Source organism: Python bivittatus, unplaced genomic scaffold (genome assembly GCF_059951505.1).
Source record: "Python bivittatus isolate LINGU-HERP-01145 unplaced genomic scaffold, Pbiv_v1 ctg000020_np1212, whole genome shotgun sequence".
Classification (NCBI taxonomy): domain Eukaryota; kingdom Metazoa; phylum Chordata; class Lepidosauria; order Squamata; family Pythonidae; genus Python; species Python bivittatus.
The window spans coordinates 65,404,195-65,419,524 of NW_028277030.1; the positions used below are offsets into that span (position 1 = coordinate 65,404,195).

The 15,330-nt window shown below is 38.4% G+C and overlaps 1 protein-coding gene across 38 annotated transcripts in view; it reads right to left on the reverse strand.

Moving 5' to 3' along the window:
• TRDN (triadin) overlaps positions 1-15,330 on the reverse strand; it is a 241,826-nt gene that overhangs the window by 204,443 nt on the left and 22,053 nt on the right. For all 38 annotated transcript variants that reach the window (XM_088140165.1, XM_088140069.1, XM_088140090.1 and 35 more), the window contains exons 3-5: positions 6,020-6,157; positions 3,173-3,202; positions 1,197-1,226 (exon numbers count right to left, since the gene is read on the reverse strand). In XM_088140165.1, the coding sequence (XP_087996291.1) occupies positions 1,197-1,226; positions 3,173-3,202; positions 6,020-6,157 (198 nt within the window). The remainder of the gene's footprint in view (positions 1-1,196; positions 1,227-3,172; positions 3,203-6,019; positions 6,158-15,330) is intronic.

Sequence of the window (15,330 nt, forward strand, 5' to 3'; positions counted from 1 at the left end):
TCATGGCTCTGGTGGTTGTCCAATACATGCAACTGTAAGTCATTATATTTTAAAGGTCCCGAGTTAATACCTTCATACTGAACAAACAGAAGAAGGTTCCTTATTTACAGCACAGACCTATGAATTCTCTTTAATCTCATTGAGGCACACTCCTTATTGTAAGACTAAACTTAATTAGATAGCATGAAAAACTTTCCATTGTAATATTTTATTGTCACAAGCTTTTAAGCAGTACTTAAATTGTAAGAGGAGGTCATGATTAACAATGACAGAATTTCACTCTTAGATTTATATCCCACCTCTCCTCAGGTGTTCCAGGTGATGCCCTAAAGGGAGTGCCAACACAGCACTCCCTTAAAAAAAAAAAAAGAACCTTTTTCTCCAGCTCTCTCTAGCTCTCTTTTCAGATTCTCATATTAGCATAATATTTCAGAGTCTTGCCTTTTTCCCAACTTCACTTCTATTGGTCCACATCCATTTTTTTTCATGACTTTCCAGTCACCATATGTCTCAAATGTGTAATAAAATCTGGGTCATAGCTGGGTGATTTCCATCAAAGTTCCCTTTGTCTCTGCTTCCTTTTTCTAATCCTCTACATCCTGTAGCTTCCCCCTGCCTCCTTCTCTTTGGCAGATGTCCTGAGCTTTTTTGAGCTGCCTGACAAGCTGAAAAGAAATTACTGTAGTTGTGAAATTTGTAGAATAGGCAATTTTAGCAATTGCTGAAAATACCACGGAAGGAAGACCAGCACAGTGTTCAGGTGCTCACCAGTGGAAATGAAGCAGATGGAGTCAGGATATGAATGGACAGGTAAGCTCTTTTTCTCTGTCCTCCATAAGTTAAGATATTGGTCTGTTTAGGGAGCTGTGGACATGTTTGACCTAACGCAGCTGGACCCTTATCTGTGTTCCTATTAAGATTTCCACTAATACATTAGTTTGCAAGGAAGTTCAGCCTTCTTGTAATTTTTTATTCTCAGGGTAAAGAATCAGCAGGGTGGGGAACTTTGAAAACTCTCTTTCTTCCAAAAGTTCACCTACTCCTCAAAGACAGTTATTTCTTTTGTCTTCCACTTTCATCAGTTTCACCATTCTTCCAGTATGTTGTGGTCCATGCTAGTAAAGTAAATCAACAGAAAGCAGCCATCCAAGGTTAAGATGAAAGATGAAACCTAATTTGTTTTGAAATTTGCTCACCTTTCTTTTTGACTGGCGGTTGGATTTCTTCTGCATGGGGGAAAAGAAAAAACATAAAGTTGTTAATTTTCTGCAATCCTAAGCAATTAATGTAAAAAAGAAATTCTGCTGAAAGTAGGGAGGGGGCCTACTTCTGTTTGAATAGGAAGAGCTTGGAAGGAGCCAAGTCTATTTCTTCTTTATCCCTGACTGCTGATTCTCTAGAAGATCTTTAAACAAGTTTAAGGACAAGGGCATATGCAGGGTTCTGGTAATTCACCATCTGTGGCTTGAACAATTTCAGTAATCCATCTTTATAGTTAAACATGGGACTACTGAAGCCATTGTTCCCCCTTGTTCATCCAGTTCATCCTGTTGGGACAACAGCTGTTTTGTTTCACTGGATATGGCAAGAAGAATTTGTTACCAGAGCACTTTCCTCCACATTGGAAGACATGGACTGAAAGCTGCCGGTTTCTCCTCCAGAGACAGTTGATGCCATCAGGGCCAGGGACTTTTGCTAAGGGAATGAGTTTTCTTAAGCCTTTCCACTATCATTAGTCACAATGCCTTGTTCCCAGGTGGGGGTCAAAGTATCTGTGGATCTTTCACAGTTAATAAGGAAGAATATTTTCAAGTAATAAATACTTTTCCATCATTACAGCTCTGAGAGAAACTGCATCTGTCATACAAAATGTTATGTCATTCATTTCTATGGTGCCTTTCAATCAAAAAAGTTCCCAAGGTGGCCTATAGAGTTTAAAACAGAAGAACTACATTCAGACAATGTAGACATTCACTACAGTCAAGACAATATATTTGCTGCACAGTTCAGAGGCACATACAGCCTTTCCTCCATTGAATGTGGCAGCCTTATTTGCTTCCTTTCCATTTTGTGTGTTAGCTCTGGTAGAACTGCACATGCTTTGAAGAGCAGGTCTTAGCTGCGAAGGCAGCCCAGTGCAGGCAGATGTTGTGCTAAGCTCCATGCCATTTCAAACCGTCTCTATTCAGTTATTTGCAGGGTACCTATAGGAGTTAGGACAAATCTGATGAGAAAGGCTTCCTCATTTGAGGACAGTCAACCTGATCAACTAGTGTTTCCCATAGAGGAATCTTTAAGAAGTCAGTTTTCTCAGATCAAAGAGCTTCTGATATAAGAATACCTGGCTATTTAAATAAGAGCAATCAGCCATTCTCCTTTGTTCTTTGTCTTAAAGAATTCATATTCAATTACTTCTTCACATCCTGTGCTAAGCCATGATTTGTTTAATTGTGAATAAATTATAATTGGATAAATTCACACAACAGCTAAGTCATAAGACATACTTTATGAACACTAACTGCTGGGTTCATGCAACATGTTAAGCCAAAGCAAGAAAAACAACAACAACAAAATTCCCAAACTCCCCCAATTAAAAATTCAACCAATATCTTTGTCTATGGAACTAAGGGGGTATTCACCACTCTTTTCTAGGGTTTGTTCCTTTCACAGCTTTGAGACAAGCAGAGCGCAAAATGATGCTTTTTCCAAATACAAGAAAGTAGTGTTTGGAAAACCTCCCCCCCCCAAATTCTAGCTGTTGAATATTTAAATATCACACAGCTGTTAAACACACAGGAACTCTGCCAAAAAAATAAAAATAAAACAAGCAGTCTAGGTCAGGTGTTGTTAACACTGTATAACATATTCTGAAAATGAAGTGCAGCTTACTCACGCTTTTAGGTTTAGTGGAGAGCACCTTTAGTTATTCTTTCAAACTTCAAGTCTTTTGCATGCAAAAATAATTCAGCCATGCAACTTGCTACCCCACGTACTGCTCAGGAGCTGATTATTTTGCATGCCTTTCAAATGATATTTATCCAGAGAAGGAAGGTGCAATTAACAGAAAGGTGCATAATTAGCCACAGCACTGGCAGTACAAAGCTGCATTGTTCCTGCCCTAATACCCACTTAATCAAACAAAGCATGTGATTCTTTATAAAAATCAGCAAACCTTTTACTTTCAGGGTTGGTTGTCCTTCACCTAAACCAGGAGAGAAAATAATAACCAAGTGAACAGTAGAATAATAACACATTTGCATTCTTTTTCCATGCTAGATTATTTTCACATTTAAATGCATTCAAGCATTATGAGTGCGAAATGAAAAAAAAAGAAAAAAAGCTCTATTTTGAGACTTTTGTACTGCTATTTTCTGTGAGTGGACCAGGATTTATGGCAGTGATTGTGATCTGAGATAGGAATGGATGAATACGAGTTTATACATTACATTCAAGTGGCCCAAGCACACAGCCAGCTTCTTTTTTATATTGCAGTTTCAGTATTCTCAATTCCAATCACATCTTTTGCGGCCAGTTTGATATGACTCCCTAAACCCAGTAATGCATATCCGCTTTTATCATCATTTTTATTTATCCTGAGAGAATCAGATGATATGGTGGCAATGCCATGATGTGGGGCTTTTTTATTATTTGGGAAAGTTGGGGCTTTTTCCCTGACCCTAGCCTGTGCTATGGATGGTCCCATTTAGCTCTTGGGTTGCCCTTGTATGGCCTAAAATTGTTTAGGCATGTGAAAAGCTCTCATTAAATAAAAGGCCTCCAAAAATCTCTTCACTTTGGGATTCTGACATATACCATACACCCACAGATGACTTGAACAAATGATTATTTGTCAGCCTCTTCCCTTCTGGGACCTCTGATCTTCCAGATAAGCTGAATTAAATTTGTCATAATTCCCAGCTGGCTATGAATTATAGCCTAATATAATTGGAGTGTTCCAGGTTGTTAAAGGTTGCTATCATTACCAGGGCCATTTCAGATTCAATTCCTAAAAGGTACTTCAGAATGTAAGAGAACACTAACATAGCACCTCTCTGCAATAGCATTGCAATTGCAAGATGAGCAGCTATATATATTGACTGAATAAATAAATAAATTTTAGAAAGTTCTTTTCCTGGAATCATGTAGCTGTCCTCTACAGTTATCATGAGATCCTGGAAAAGGATGAAGCAGCTTTAAAGAATTTCAGAGAGGTGCTGTGTCTGTATTCTCTCATGTTTTGGAATGCAAAGCATTGACTATCCCTAAGAATAACTGTGACAGTTCTTATAGTTTAAAGGAAAAATATTTTTCAATCAGGCCTTAAAAGTAAAGAGAGACTTCTGTGTCCTCTCTCTACTGAGGCTTCTAATAAGGATATGCAGTATAGGGTTTCCAAAAAGATAAAGCATCTTCAAAGGTTAGAATTCTAATCTGCCTTAGTTTTGAGCTCTTATTAACATTATTTCTATAATGTACACATTTTTAATTTGAAATTATCTACCTTAGAACCTTTGAAAGTATTGCTGGACCATATTTAATGTTAGTTTTTTGAGAAAGACTGCCATTTGTTTAATTCTTCTTCAAATAAACTATAGGATGTAATTGGAAACTGAAATTATTTCAGTAACTGACAATATGTTTTGTGATTATAGTTTTGCACTTTTATTGTCACAACTGAAAAATCTTATGTTACAATTCTGGTTTAGAAAGAACTAGATTAGAGAACTGCATTTCTGGTTCAGTAACAGGAGTAAATGATCTTACACTCTATCAAGAAATGGGACCCAGTGGTATAACAACATAATGGTTAGTATTTGCAGGCGGTACTAATCGAAGATCCCCACAGTGGTTGAAATTAGGTGCTACTTCAAACTGTCAAATGTCCTTGTCGGGAGCAATGTTTTTGTTCCAGCTGAGTTTTAATTATATTGGTTAAAAAGACATGTGATCTGGAGCTATAAAGCCACATCCAGTCATGATATCATTGCTTACTTTATTCCAGATATGCGACATATACATGTATACACACACACACACACACACACACACCCATACACCCATTTCCATTGGCACTCAAGTACCTACCCACCCACTACGGATCTCTCACTGTCATAGCTAACTGTTGTTAAATGATGCATTTTGCCTAGAAATCTGAAAGTACAGAAACATGAGCCTCCAATGTATACTCGTTTATTATTTTATCTAAACAATAATCTACTATCTGCATGGAAGAATTTTCTGACACGGTGAATTGATTTAAAAAGAAAAGAGAAGCTAATCCTGTGCTGTTAAGCCAATTATTTGGGAGTTTCATTAGAAGTTCACAAGGACTGGCACATAACCAGTTTTTTAAATTACTTTAAAAAGAAAAAAAGCCCCATCACATCCCATGCTCCCCAAGCACGTAACATGGACTGTTGTTTAGACAAAACAATCAAAAGCCTCTTTGAGCTTGTGGAGTTAGTTATGCAGTTTCCCCAAATTACTGCCGATATATATTTTGACAAGACCACAGGTAAGCACATTAACATTCAGACTTCCTTTCAGTTGGACTGAAATGCTATTGTTGATGCCAACAGCTCTGACACCTACTGATTAGTACAAAAGGTAAGGTGGGGCAAGTGAAAGCCCTTAGATCTGAAAACATCCAAGTCCCTTTAGAATTGCTATTGCTCAAATATTCCTTTCTTACACAAAATGAAAATGAAAGACTTATGAATAGTACCGCTGAAGCTAATTCCTTGGCAGCATGTTTGTCCTGTCGTTCTACCATTTTTGTATACTTTAGAATAAGGCTGAAAATATTGCTAGCATTTTAATTCTGGCATTCTTCCCCTAATAGTACATGAAATACAATATGAAAGCTTATTTTACCAAATGAAGAAAAAGGAATTATATTGGCCATTTGATGAACTTCAGTGCTTCAGGAGTGACATTTCATACTCATTTTGGCTTTATTTTAGTGGTGCAGCAAGGTAAGTCCAATCAACTGCCTGAAGTCAGCCTAATTTAAACATACCTTTTCCATTCTCATCTTCATCTTCAAATATGAGGTCTGACAGCAAAGAAAGAAAGCCATAAATGGAATTGGTGCTGTCTTCCACAGCGCCATGTAGAATTCTCAGTGGATCAGTGGTGAGCTTGTTTATGGACTGCCCTGAATGCAAAATAGAAAGATAGAGGAAAGTAGAAATGAAAACTGGTTAACTTTGAATTAATTAACTGATTTGTAGCCCTTTTTAAATAATACATCTTCTAAGGAATTAGTTTTGAGATAAGTTATAATGAGACTACAGCATTAGAGTGGCCCTGCTGGATCTTTTGGTTCACCGGTCACCCAATTTAAAGATATATTTTTGGATCTCTTCACAGTAGGTTTCGGGTTTTACCTCCATCCATGAGCCTGTTGATTCTCTCAAAAGGCTCTAGAAGGTTGGTGGAGCAGGATTTACTTTTGCAGAATCCATACTGATTTTCCTTCAGCAAGACATATCCCTCTATATACTTAATTATTTTTTGTACAATTACCATTTCCACCAGTTCACCCAGAAAGAGCATTAAACTGGCTAGTCTAAAATTTCCCGGATCTCCTTTGGTTTCCTAGCTGATTTTCTACTTCAATACATTGAAAGAAGTTCATATTTCCCTCAGTGCATTTTTAACAATTATTATTTTACAGTATACTTTTTCTGACAGCTTGTCTGTCTTATATTTCTCATAGTTAAAACACATTTTCCATTTCCTGAAGGAAGCCTTCCTAATTTTTAGAGTTTCTTGGACTCTACAATAAATCCATGCTGGTATCTTCCTGGATTTTGCTGATCCTTTCTTACAACATGGTATTTTTCTTGCTGAGCCTCAATTACTGTGGTTTTAAATAACTTCCAGACACTATCAAGGAACTGGCTTTGTTTACTTTTTATTTTCAGTTACTTTTTCATCAGTCCCCTCATTTTGGGACATTTTTCTTTTGTAGTCCAGTGTGACTGACCTTGCTAGGCAATTTCCTATTGGCGCATGTGCTAAATGTAATAAGATCATGGCCACTTTTTATTATCATTTCCACAAGAGTTACACCTCATACCAGCTAATGGTTACTACTCAGGATTAGGTCTTGGGTGGCTACTCTGGTTGGTTCCAAGACCAAGTATCCTAAGGCACAATCATTTTACAGTACCAAGATATTTGGTTTCTTAATCATGCTATGAACATGAATATACCCAGTTTCTTGCATGCCTCCCTGAGCATTTTGATCTAGTGTTTGATAGCATATCTCTATATCTAATTTATATTTCTGGCTGGAGATTTTGTAGAAAAAATCTTATGAGGGGACCAATCTTCATGATAGACTAGCTTTTATAACCTTACTCAGATAAAAAGTTATATCTCCACCAGTATGTCCTTTTCTGTTCTTTCTATGAAGTATATTTTCAGGAATGATTGCATCCCAGTGATTTTCACTGTTACACCAGGTTTCCACTAACCATTATATCTATCTTCTCATTCACAAGTAAGTACTCTAACATCCCCATCCTAGCTTGAAGACTTCTAGCACTGACACAGAAATACCTACATACCATATTGATTGCTGGTCACATAGTCAGCCAGATGTTTAGGCCAAATTTGGCATTTTTATTCACCTATCAAGTCCTTCCCAAGGATCTGAGATAGGCAGATGTTGCTATTTTTTATTAGTATTAGTATTTATATTGTTGGTTGCACAGTCAGCCAGATATTTAGACTGGATATTATTGTTGTTGCTGTAGTTGTTATTATTGAAATGTGGGTGTGAGATTTTCATGGCCTTTTTTTTCCAGACTCTCATGTCTATCCACTAATCCAGTTCCAAATTGGTCATATGCCTTATATTATTTTTTGAAACATCTCACCCTTCCAAACAGGATGCTGCTTAGCACCTGTCAGCTTTTCCCCAGTGGATTACTTCAAAGCTGCTTTGGCACTGTGTTGATGTTAAGTGTCAGCAGTTTGATTCCACTTCGGTTCAAGTGGAGTCCATCTCTCCAATTTTGTTTGTCCAGAAATGTCCCCCAAGACCTGTCAAATGTGAATCCCTCCACTGGATACCACTATTTTATCAACACAGTGAGATCCTTGAGCTCTGCCTGTTTAGTTATTCCTATGAGTGGAATAAGTAGCATTCTATGAATGTAATCAACATTCTAATTCCTGGGCTTCAATCTGCTACCTAGCAGCCTAAAATTGATTTCCAGGGCTGGCCAATTGTATTTTCCAATGTCACTGGTGTCAAAGGAGATCATTGTCTCTAGCACTGTTGAGCTGTTTATTTAAGCAATGTATGAAATCTGCCAACTTTGTACTAGGCAGGCAAGTCACTGTGTGATTGTAGGTGCCCATGGGGGTGGGTAGGGGATGAAGTGATAAAAAGCTTATCATGCCATCTCAGTACAAACTCTGCCTCTTATGTACTTGCATGCAACATCATGATGCAAATATGAAAGGGTAGAGCTTGTGTCATAACATAACAGCCATTTTCTCATCATTGTGTTTAGAAATGGACACCTATTCATATGGTCTACAAAACCTGATAAACCCATCTGTGCTTCTAATGTTCAAATCACCCAAGTTAAATAAAGATAGTTATTCTGAACTTGATACTTGTTATCAGATTAGCATTTCTGCCAGCTCAGCAAAATGTATGTTAGAGACCTAATTCTCTGGCTTTTCACAGATTCATTTGGGGAGAGAAGTTACCTGCTATCATCTGCTACTACAAGTAGTAAAGTAAGTTCCCACATCAAGCTAAACTAGACCTTCCCAACATCTCCCAGACAGCATGGTTATTACTAGAAATTCTAGAAATTTCTATCATAATGTAAAGGGCACCAAGAGGGAGACTGTGCTAAACTGTAGTGTAATCTGTTTGGTTTGGTTTGGCATGATATATGAATCAGGCTATGATGGCTTGGTCAGCAACCATAACCGAACATAATGTCTGAATACAACTCAGAAAAAATGATGGTAGCAGGGATGCCTCCAAAAGCGATCAAGTAGAAAATTGATCCAAGGCTTTTTTAGCCTTGAGGAAGGTATTAAATACTGAGAACATGAACACTTAGGGCAGATCTGCACTCTCTGTTTGTCCCATCAGCAGTACAGGCCACCCACTGCTTCTTGTGTGCAGGAACTAATAATGTCATCTTCTACCCATGCCCAGTACACTGCAAATGCATTCCATACTCATTTTTTCCAGCTGTTATTCAAAAATGGCATTATTATTATTTTTTTTACCTGAACCTTCTTAAGCCCTTCAGGAGAGTGGTCTGAAATGCTTCATTCTGATTTAGTGACAACCTCAGCTCCAATTAGCCATAGCACCCATCCCTCCAGCATCCGGTCACTGACCTATGGAATTATTTTATCCTGGCCTCCCAAGCAGCTATATTTTCAGCCGGTCAACAACTGCCATTTTTTAATTATCATGTTAGAATGTGTTCAACTCTGTGATTCCAAGAAGCTGAAGATGATATAATTATCACTTGCTTCATTTTGCTATCCTTTCCTGTCCTGACAGTAATTTTTCCCTCAGGGACAGTAATATGGGACAACAAACAATTTGTATGGGGATACAAACTGAATTACGGATATTCTTTGCTTAGTGACTGCCTCGTACAGCAACCATTCACAGTTACGACAGTGATGAAAAAGGAACTTTGTGACCAATCCTTCCCTTTACAACATTTGCAGGTCTGTAAAGCAAAGGAAAGCTATCATAAGCACAGTCATGGTTTCACTTAGTGACTGCTTCACTTAACAACCAAGGTGCTGGTCCAAATTGTGGTCACTAAATGAGGACTACCTGTAGAATGACAAACTTGGTCAAGATGGATATTTGTCATAAAAATTCAAGCAAGTATTTACATTGACATCCATTCCTGCTTTGCAATACTGTTCTATTCCTTCTTTGTAGTCTTGTCAACCTTATAAAGCTGAAGAATCTGAAGTAATTTTTTAAAATTTATGTTCCACCCTTTTGTTTTGTTATTTATGTTTCACTCTTCATTCAGGCTTGTATACACAGCACACCTTCCTATTTTTTCCCTACAACAAAAACCCTGTGAAATAGGTTGGGCTGAGAGAAAGTGACTGGCCCAAAGTCACCCAGAGAACTTCCATGGTTCGATTAGGATCTGGGCCTCCCTCCTCCTAATCCAACACCTTGTCTACCAGGCCATACTGAATAGGGCAGCTTTTTTCTCTTCTCAAGAACTATGGACACCTAAAATTCTGTCCTTGACAGAACTGTGAAAAATAAAGGAGCTCTGCTTTAAATTCTGTTTCCTACCAAAATATCTACTTGCTATAAATCCATGGCTAATTTCATTTTTACAATTTACAATTTCTGCATGCCAAAGACTAGCAAAAATGCATTGTATCAAGAACTAATACAATTTTGGCAGACTGTTCTTAATTTACCCAGTGCCATAACCAAACCACTGACACTCTTAGGCCCTTTAAGGCTGAATGGCCAGTTCACAAAATGCAGGTATGTATGTATTTAGAAATAAAGCTGCCCAATTGTCTACAACAATTTTCTGGCATACAGTAAAAACAGTCATAAGATACAATTTAAAAAACCCAAATCCCAAGAGAAAGATTACCATGAGAAAACAATCAATCAAACATCCTGGGCCCGTCACCCACCCTAACTCAAAGCCTGGGTAAAGGCCTACAAAATGTGATAGAAAAACACAATTTATGACCTGTTAGAAGGGGAAGAACATTTTCTTTTAAAAAGGCCAAAAAGTTAAAATAAATGTTGGAAGGGAAAATACTGGGATACAATCTGATTTGCTAGATAATAAGACCTGTTGATCTATACAATATATCCACTTAGTTAAATATGACATCTTGGATGTAATGAAATTTGAGTGAGAACAGAGTGTAATGAGTTGTGTCTGTGTTAGCTCCAGCTCAAAACTAGGGATGAACAAATGTAAGTTCTTGATGCCTGATCAAGAACTAATGATGTTTGGTGGACCTGAAAAAGGTTTTAATTGAAACTAGACTTTGTAAATATACCAGTGATATTTTGCCTTAATCGATTATCAGTTTAACTGTAGTGCAGTTCAAGAGGCTACTTTTGCCCTATAAAGGTCTACTTGGTGTAAGAAGTCAATACCTAAAAGACCCTAAGATCCATACTAAGATGCTTTGGAGCCCACAGGGGTATGAATGTAGCACCTTTCTGCAACTCCTTAAAGCAGTCATATATTTTCTTGGGCCTGCCCTCTGGTCCTAAAAAAGATATTTGTACTTTGGCACACAGCAAAGCACATATTTGCCTTCAGATTTGAAGCACTGCCCAGCCATAATCATGGACCAGAACTCAGCTATAAATCTTCAACCCCAGTTTTACATAACTTAATTAGGCTGCCAGGCTTGAACCTGGCAAAAATCTCTCATTGAGGTAGTGCATCTAGATAAGAATATTGCAGACTAGATTGCAATCCTATTAAACAGTTGGTTGTTCTCTGTCAGCATGATGATTCAGTTCCCTGGTACATGTATTCTTCCCACCTTCCCCACGTTTCAAAGAACACTTTGCTCTGCATTTCATGGCCTTGAAATGACCAGCTTGTTGGCTGTTGATATAACTAACATCTCTGTCTTGAGAACCTCCAGTTCTTGGTTATTGCTCAATCAATATCCTTAGGGGATTTTCAAAGCTGTTCTTCATGTGCTGCCTTTAAGCCAGTGTTGCCCAAACTTGGCCACTTTAAGATGAGTGGACTTCAACATGGCTGGCTGGGGAATTCTGGGAGTTGAAGTCCACTCATCTTAAAGTGGCCAGGTTTGGACAACACTGCTTTAAGCAGAAGTTAACCATGAGAGAGAGGACTTCTGTCCTTGGAACTTATTAGGTGCCTTTATTATTGACTTCACAGGGCTAGGCCAAGACACTTCTGTTCTCCCATGCTTTTTAAGAGCTGAATTTTTGTCCCACTGACGTGGTCTTAACTCTTCTTTCTGATGGCTTCTTCAGCTTTTGATTATGTGTCATATTTTATGGTACTTTCATGTTTGCATCTTATCAGTTAGACTTTTTATCTCTGCTGTTATTTTTTTTCCATTGGTTGTGGATTTTATTGTATCTGAATCTTTACAGCTTCATAGATTTTCTCACAGGGGTTCTTAAGATATGTAATAATTGCAATTCTTATAACTAATATTATTCAGATTTGGACATGCTTGAATCTTCATTTTTGCAACAAGTTGGGGCTAGATATCTTTCTAATCTGATTTAATTTAGAGTATTTTTTTTCAAAAGTTCCCAAACTTTAATATTAGTTTAATTAAATATCTGGGCCATACCTGACAAAATCTAAAACTATTATTCTGGAGAGTTTATGGTGCCCATTTCTTGCAAGAAAATCTGAATTAGCTTGGATTTTCTTTGATAATCACATTTAGTAAGCTTTCTTTAATTCTCACACTTTTTATAACCAAACTGGATTAACCTCTTCATCTGTAACTTTCCTACATTATTGTTGCAAAAACTCCAGTTTGGTCCAAAATAGGAAAGCAAACTTGTTCTTTCATAGCAGTAAAATCAGCCACATGAAATAATGCTTTTCCAATTCAGCATTTTTTTGGCTCTCAATTTCTTCTGTGACCATGGAAATCTAAACAAATTCACTGGAGTATTTCCTTCTGTCTTTAGTAAGGGATATTCTTTGTGTCTTTAAGGCTGCATTTTAGAGTAATTTAGAGTTACTATTTGAGCTAAAAGCTACATTGCAGGAGTTCAAACTCTGAAATCAAAATACATCTGTTGCTACAAACTTATCAGAACATCTCCGTATAGGCATCCCATATTCCTGTTTTACATATTTGCCTTAAATCAACTTTGTATTGGCATTAAGTACCTTGCCAGAAGATGCACGTCTAGTCATTTGTTTCAGTGAAGAATGCGGCTTACCTCTATCAACAAGGAAGATTCAGATGTATTCAAATTATCTGAATCAACCTGGGAAATTCAAATGTATTAAAATATATATGCAACATCAAGGCTGCCCATACAGTGAAGTCTCCACGAATTAGCCCCAGTGATCACTGTTCTCCTATATATCAGTATCCACACTACAGTTCATGAGACTGTACATCTACGGTATGTGCTATTTACATTTATAGCAGTGATCACTCAAGCAAGTCAATATGGGAGAAACTGACAATGAGAATCAAAGCCCCACCACAAAGAGGTAATCAGAGGTATAAAACCTTTTGGCAAAAGCACATCTTGGTAGTGGCCATTATTCAGGGAAGCAACTTTGCATACTCCAAAATCATTGTGCATCTAATTCTACTTTTTCAATCCAAAGGACTCATTCTAAAGGGGGGGGGAACAAACTCTCACCCACAGATAATCACAGCAAATTATGAGCTTCAAGGTAATATTATACATACTAAATTTCAAGCAATGACTTTATGACAACCAAAAAATCAATCTGATGATTTTAAGGCTGGATTTAAATAAGCTGTTAAATTGGATGATATTTGTTAGAAGATGAAGCACACTACTTCTGTGCTCTATACTTCATTATTATTTATAAAAGCAGGGGGAACAATCTGTGTTGTTTCATAATTATCAGAAGCTCTCTCCTTTTTTTTCCCCCCCAATATACCTCTGAGTGCTCTTTTATAATTTCTTTGATTGATATAACTGCCTAGCTCACATAGCAACTATGGGCAGCTTACAGCAGTAAAAACAATGCAAAACATAGTATAAAACATAACTACACATGAAGCAGTTGAGAGACCAAACCAATCTAACCAACGCAGCACATCATAGGCTGTCCCTAAAGTGCTGATCCCCATGCCTGGGAACGTGACCATCTCTTAAGGGCCTTTGGAAGGGCCAGCAGGGCTGGGGCCAATTGAAGCTCGGGGGAATGGTGTTCCATCGGGCAGGGGCAGCAACCAATGCAGCTGATATACAGTGGTACCTCGGTTCACGAACATAATTCGTTCCGTTACTCTGGTCGCGAACCGAATTGGTTGTGAACCGAATCAAATTTTCCTATAAGGTTCAATGTAAATACGGTTAATCCATTCTGACCTCTCTGAATTTGGTTGCCAACCGATTTTCGGTCGCATCCCGAATCAAATTTCCCCATAAGGTTCAATGTAATTACAGTTAATCCGTTCTGAACCATATGTGGTTTTTTTTTTAAACCGCAAAAATATGACACAAAGTACAGTACGAAGAGAGAGAAAGCTAACCTTGCTCGACACGACTTCTGGCGTGGAGGACAGGAAGGCAGGTGGGGAGGTGGCTATTGCTTGGAGGGAGAGTCCCCCTCCCTACAGGAAGCCGCAACCACGTGTCACGGGAGGGAAAATGGCCGCGGATCCTGTTTGTAACCCGATCCAGCGTTCGCGAACGGAGGCAAAATTTTGTGAACGGAGCTGTTTGTGAACCGAATTGTTCGTGAACAGAAGCATTCGTGAACCGAGGTACCACTGTATATGCACACACTGAGGTACAATAATAACTGCCTGGACTGCTGTATTCTGCATCAGCTGCAGCTTTCAGACACTCTTCAATAGCAGCCCCATGTAGAGCACATTGCAGTAATCCACTTGGGAGTGACTATGGTATGAGTGACCGTGAACAGAGCCTCCCAGTCCAGGAAAGGACTCAACCAGTGCACAAGATGAAGTTGTATAAAAGCCCTCCTGGCCACAGTTATCATCTCTTCCTTGAACAGGAGCCATGAGTCTAGAAGAACCTCCAGGTTGTACTTGGTTCAGTTTGGGACAGTGCAGTCCCATCCAGAACAAGAAGTGGCAAATCCTTGGATCCAGGAAACCCAATGCCACACAGTCTTGCCAGGGTTATTCTTCCCCATCCAGAACCCCACCACCCCAGACACCAAGACAGAATCTCCACTCCATCACTTGGTCAGCCAGAGGCAGTGACGTAAAGCTGGGTATGATTATCACACTGATGATACTTCACCCCATGTTGGGGTGAGGAAGAGGGAGGCATTGGCAACATCACAGTTTGCTATGGGCATTGCTAAGGGATTCACCATTCTAGACTCTTGTTAAACCTGCTGCTTGTTTATCAGCCCCACCCCATGATTACAAGTTTGAGGAATATAACTCTTAAGAAGCAGAGAGAGGGAAAAAAGATAGATTGCCCAAACCAGATAGGAAAGGATGGTATTTAAAGTTTAGTCCAGATAAATAAGGACGGTAGAACAATGTTTTTAATTCACATTTATCTGATTGGCTTTTTGATAAGCCATATATGGACTAGAACGTATGGCTCATCAAAGAACTGGA